The sequence below is a fragment of the Aethalodelphis obliquidens genome, unplaced genomic scaffold, assembly GCF_003676395.1.
Source record: "Aethalodelphis obliquidens isolate GAN/ISIS:26980383/991018 unplaced genomic scaffold, ASM367639v1 scaffold1202, whole genome shotgun sequence".
Lineage (NCBI taxonomy): Eukaryota > Metazoa > Chordata > Mammalia > Artiodactyla > Delphinidae > Aethalodelphis > Aethalodelphis obliquidens.
In genome coordinates, this window is record NW_020839113.1 from 1,113 (window position 1) to 7,256 (window position 6,144).

General features: G+C 52.5%; 1 protein-coding gene across 1 annotated transcript; it reads right to left on the reverse strand.

The window, feature by feature from the left end:
* Window positions 1–1,769: 1,769 nt before the first annotated feature.
* Window positions 1,770–6,138, reverse strand: LOC113617020 (uncharacterized; the record flags this gene model as incomplete). The annotated part of the gene is given in 2 exon segments (XM_027100350.1): window positions 1,770–3,128; window positions 3,796–6,138. Coding segments are annotated over 2 exon segments (2,505 nt in total), but the record flags the coding sequence as incomplete, so codon positions are not given.
* Between the last annotated feature and the right edge of the window lie 6 nt (window positions 6,139–6,144).

The following is a 6,144-nucleotide window of genomic DNA, read 5'->3' on the forward strand; positions in this document are numbered from 1 at the left end:
CTCCTATTCTGTAGGACCACCTCGGCCAGCGAATCTAATTGGTCCTGTAAGTCCTGAATGGTCCCAGAGAGAGTTTCTACATCTTCTATTAATTGCCTAGACAGCTGACTATATGAGTGAAGGGAGACCCCAAGACCCGTACTTCCTGTGGCCACAGCTCCTGTAATTCCTAATCCTACCAGGAGGGGTATGACTGTAATGGCTCGTTTGGTTCTCCCTGCCCAAAGGTCAAAGCTGGGAATGGGCAATGGGGTGTCTCCCGAGATTAGGTCTACATTGGGGAGGAGGGTGGCTAGGTTGCAGACCCCTGTCCAATTCGGGGGTAAATAGGTGTATGCTAGGTTATTTCCACAGACAAAAACAGTGGTGTTAGGACTACAGAGGGAGGAGTTCACGGGGATATACTGACTACATCCAGTGGATGAAAGGATTCCCAAGTCAATACTGGCGTTAGAGAGGGAATCGTTCTTAACAAAGCATGAGGTATTAAAGGTGGTTGAAAATTTTGAAAATTGTATGGGGAACGGCTCGGGGAGTAAAGTAGGGTTACATCGTTCGCTGATGTTTAAATTGGCGAAGGTGGGGATGGCTATAGGGCGGGGCGGTCCTTGAGGAAGGCAGAGCCAGCAATCCTGTGCTAAGTTGGGGTTGGTGGCATTCAAAAGCGCAAAAGTAGCTTCTAGTATGGACATGGTCTGGGAGTCCAATTCAGAGGGATCGGCCTTAGGGAGAATTAGGGGGTGGTAGCTGAGCTGTGGGTACAGATGCCGATAGACCTCTTCTATTTGTCTTCGGGTTTCTATCTGGCGCACTGCGTCCTGGGGCCCCCCACCGTCTGACATATGTGTGGGGGCCCTGGTATTCCAGCATACCGGGGTCCCGGGGGTGCCAGTGCATCCAGCCTGAAGGTATTTATTATCATCACTAATGGTGGGGCTTTTATTATTCTGTAGTATGGCTGTGAAATAAGTCTTGTTATTGGCCCCTATACATTGCTGGTAAGAGGAATAGCACATGCTATGCATTGATTCCTGGAAGGTAGAACAGGGGCAAGTAGCTCGAGGGGGGAGTGGCTTAGGCTTATGGTAGCATTGCCAGTTTTGAGAGGCCCCGGTAACCCTATATTCCTGAACAAGATACGCAGTTATGCTCCCGCAGTCCTGCATATGAGTATATCCTCGGGGAACAACAGGAGTCTCCATAGTACCTCCCCTGCACTCGCACGGTGCACCATATAGTAGTTGTATTAAAGTATTCTTATTGGGGGGAGGGCTGAATCCTCCCCTCGTGGCCCGAGGGTTGAGGGTTAGGACTATCATTAGGGCTATCAGCAGTACCTTGGTCATCATGGGGGAGGGTACGGCGCAAAGTCAGTTTGAGGGGATTGTTCTTACTCCGGTCAACAGTCCAGGTGACATCAGCTTTAGTGGACTTGATGAGGTCAGAAAATGGGTCCACCGGCTTGACGTGTGTGTAATGGATCCAGGCAGCTATGCTGTCCACCTTGATGGCTGTCGGCGTTGTCAGGATGATCTGGTAAGGTCCTTTCCACCTGGGTTCTAGGGTCTCTTGTCGATGGCGTTTGACAAGGACCCAGTCACCTGGCCGGAGCTGGTGTGGAGTAGGTGGGGGTCCTGTTGCATATAGCTCTTTTAGTTTGGGCCAGATTGTCTCGTGTATCCGCTGTAAGGCTTGGAGGGAAGACAGGAAATTATTTTCTGGGTCCAATTGGATAAGGTTAGTCTTTAGATTAGGGATGATAGGAGGAGGCCTACCATGCATTATTTCGTAGGGAGTAAATCCTAGCTTATAGGGGGAATTTCGCACCCTAAACAGAGCGTAGGGGAGTAGGACTACCCAGTTAGCGCCAGTCTCCATGGTCAATTTAGTCAAGGTCTCTTTTAAAGTTCTATTCATCCTTTCTACCTGTCCTGAACTCTGGGGGCGGTATGCACAATGTAATTTCCAATTAGCCCCAAGTATGGAAGCCAGATCCTGACTTACCTTAGAAACGAAGGCTGGCCCGTTGTCGGACCCTATCATAACTGGAAAGCCATACCTGGGCAGGATCTCTTCTAGTAGCTTCTTAGCTACTATTTGTGCAGTCTCATTCTTGGTTGGGAATGCCTCAGTCCAACCTGAAAAGGTATCTATAAACACCAGTAAATATTTATACCCATATTTGCCAGGCTTTACCTCTGTGAAGTCCACTTCCCAGTAGGCTCCAGGCTGGTTTCCTCTCTCCCGGATGCCAGTGGTTGGCGGGTGGGTGCTGGCATTATGGAGTTGGCAGACTGCACAGTCAGCAACCAGTCGTTCAGTCTTCTCGGAGACATTTTTAATTTTAAGTCCAGTCTGCCTGATGAGATCCTGTAGCCGTCGGGCGCCCAAGTGGGTGCTACGGTGGATCCGTTCAAGGACCAGGGTTCCTAGTCTCTCAGGAAGGAGGATATTGTTCTTAGCGTCCCGCCACCATCCGTCTCTAACCTGGGTTAGAGGGAGCCTGCTCATCCATCTGATGTCATCCTCCGAGTAGTCGGGTTGGGGCGGTAGTTCCCGGGGGCCTGGATCCGGCAGTTGCAGGGGAAGTAATGGTATTGGAGTGTGTGCCGCCTTTCGAGCCATCTGGTCTGCCAAATTGTTGCCTCGGGCGACTGGATTCGTGGGTTTTTGATGCCCCGGGCAGTGTACAATGGCTAGCTTTTTGGGTTCCCATATGGCCGCTAGCAAGGCCAGGATTTCCTCTTTGTTCTTGATGTCTTTGCCCTCTGCTGTGAGTAGTCCCCGCTCTCGGTATATTGCCCCATGTATATGTGCGGTAGCGAAAGCATACCGGCTGTCTGTGTATATGGTAGCTTTTTGGCCTTTGCTCATCTTGAGAGCTTGGGTCAGGGCAATTAATTCAGCTTTTTGGGCTGAGGTCCCTGGGGGGAGAGTCTCTGCCCATATCACCTCAGTTTCTGATGTTACTGCTGCCCCCGCATACCTCTGACCTTGCTGGACAAAGCTGCTGCCGTCAGTGAACCATGTGACTTGTGCATCCGGTAGGGGCTGGTCACGTAGGTCTTCCCGAACCCCATGGATCTGGGCCAGTACCTCTGCACAGTCATGGAGTGGGGAGTCCAAATCTGGGTCAGGTAATAGGGAGGCAGGGTTTAATGCCCGCGGCGGAGTGTAGCTGATTCTGGGGGGATTTAACAGTAGACCCTGGTAGTGGACCAATCGAGCATTGCTCATCCATCGGTCGGGAGGCTGTTTGAGAACCCCGTCGATGGCGTGGGGGGTGGTGACATGTAACTCCTGCCCCATAGTTAGTTTGTCAGCATCCTTTACCATTAGGGCCGTGGCGGCGATCATCCGGAGGCAAGGAGGCCAGCCGGCAGCCACTGGGTCCAATTTTTTTGATAGGTAAGCAACAGGCCTGGGCCAAGGACCGAGGGGCTGGGTCAACACGGCCTTAGCTATGCCTTTGCTTTCATCTACAAAGAGGTGGAAGGGTTTGGAGACATCAGGGAGACCCAGGGCGGGTGCGGAAAGCAAGGCAGTTTTGATCTGCTGAAATGACTGCTCAGCCTCTTCTGTCCATTCAAAGGGCGTCTGCTCTTTGGTGGCTAGGTATAGCGGTTTGGCCATTTCAGCAAATTTGGGTATCCATAAACGGCAGAACCCAGCCGACCCCAAAAATTCCCTCACCTGTCGAGGCGTGGTGGGTCTGGGGATGCGGAGGACGGTTTCCTTCCGTGCATCTGTGAGCCATCGTTGCCCCCCTTTCAATAGGTATCCCAGGTAAGTTACCTCAGGCCTGCAGATCTGTGCTTTCTTGGCAGAGGCTCGGTATCCCAGGGTGCCGAGAGTCCGTAGGAGGTTTCTGGTTCCCTGCAGGCAGGCTTCAGCGGTCTCAGCAGCTATTAAGAGATCATCAACATACTGCAGGAGGGTTACATTGGGGTTTTGTCTCCGGTACTCACTGAGATCCTCGTGTAGGGCCTCATCAAACAAGGTAGGCGAGTTTTTGAATCCTTGGGGAAGTCTGGTCCAGGTGAGTTGTCCGTTTATACCTCTCTCGGGATCTGACCATTCGAAGGCAAAGAGTTCTTGACTTTTGGGCGCCAAGGGTAAACTAAAAAAGGCATCTTTGAGGTCCAGCACAGTATACCATTGTTTTTCTGGACTAAGGGCGCTCAAAAGAGTATATGGATTGGGCACAGTAGGATGGATGTCTATGACCCGTCTGTTAACTTCCCTCAGGTCCTGCACTGGGCGGTAGTCTTTACTGTTAGGTTTGCGGACTGGCAGCAGGGGTGTATTCCAGGCCGACTGGCAGGGACGCAGTATCCCCAGGTCAAGAAGCCGGCGAATATGAGGAGTGATACCAGTCTTGGCCTCTAGGGGCATGGGATATTGTCGGACACGTGCAGGATCTGCCCCCGGTTTGATCTCTATGAATAGGGCTGGGCGATGTTTGGCTAGTCCCACCCCCCCTGTTTCTGCCCATGCTTCGGGGAACTGCTGAAGCCATGACTCTATATCTTGATTTTGGGAGGGTGGTTCCTGGTGAAGTCGGTACTCATCTTCCAAGTTCAGGGTGAGCACAGATATGGGTTGGTCGTGAGGGTCTGTTACGATTGGCCCCTCTGGCCGAAAATGAATTTGTGCTCCCATTTTAGTGAGTAAGTCTCTCCCCAGTAAGGGGCAAGGGCTATCAGGAATGACCAGAAAGGTATGGGTTACCCTTCCCGTGCCCAAGTCCACAGTTCTCTGAGTGGTCCAAAGGTAACGTTTGACTCCCGTAGCTCCCTGGACCCAGGAGGATTTGTTAGAAATTTTCCCGTGGGGCTTAACCAAGACCGAATGCTGTGCCCCTGTATCCACCAGGAATTGGACTGGTTTCCCCTCCACTCGTAGGGTTACCCTGGGTTCGGGGAGGGGGTCCGAACCCCGTCCCCCCTAATTTGTATCATGTGTAAACAGGACTGGGGTGGCGTTCGGTTGCCATTGCCCCTGGTCGGGGCGCGGCTGCCTTTTCTTGGGGCATTCCCGAGCCCAGTGGCCCTTTTCCCTGCAATAGGCACATTGATCTCTGTCCAATGGTCGCCTGGGAGGTCGAGTGGCTGGGGGGCCCTCTTGATCTTTCTGAACAATGGCGGCCAGGACTTTAGTCATTTTCTCAGTGGCTTTAAGTTGTTTATCCTCTGGGGCGTCTCGGTTATTAAAGACGCGCTGGGCGATACGGAGTAAGTCCTGTATCTGTTTGCCCTCCAGATCTTCTAACTTCTGGAGTTTCTTTTTAATATCAGGGGCTGCCTGGTTAACGAAGGACATTACAATGGCGGCCTGATTTTCGGGGGCCTCTGGATCCATAGGGGTATACTGCCTAAAGGCTTCCATTAATCTTTCTAAATAAGAGGAGGGACTTTCTGTTCTACCTTGTACAATTGAATATACCTTGGCCAAATTAGTGGGCTTGCGCGCGGCAGCCCGGAGACCCGCCATTAGAGTCTGGCGATAAATGAGCAGTCGTCCCCTACCTTCTCCGGTGTTATAGTCCCAATCATCCTGCGGGGGGCGAGTTAAGGGAAAAGCTGCATTGATGAGGTCAGGGTTAGCGGTGGGTTGACCATTATCTCCAGGAACCAGTTTTCTCGCCTCCAGCTGGATTCGCTCCCGTTCTTCGGTAGTGAATAGGATCCGGAGGAGCTGTTGGCAGTCATCCCAGGTGGGCTGATGAGTGAACATAACGCTATCTAGAAGAGCTATCAAGTCTTTAGGATTATCAGAAAAACGGGCATTCTGGGTTTTCCAATTATATAGGTCACTGGTAGAGAATGGCCAATACTGGAGTCGGGGGTTCCCTGTCTCATCGGGAGGGCCTATTTCTCGCAGGGGTAGGGCTATGGTGGAATCAGGATGGCGGAACCCTGGGTCGCGCTGAGTGCGTCCGCGAGTGCGCCCAGCCGGTCCCTGGGAATTATTTTCATTGGGCAGGGGGACCGGTAGCGCCTCTGCCTCTCGGTCCTCCGGTTCTGGCCTGGGTGGCCCTCCGGGAGGGGCCGCAGGAGGTTCTACCAAGGGGAGAGGAGCAGAGCCAGGAGCAGGAAGGGGGACTGGTTGTGGGGCCAAAGGAGGAGATTGATATGGGGGGGG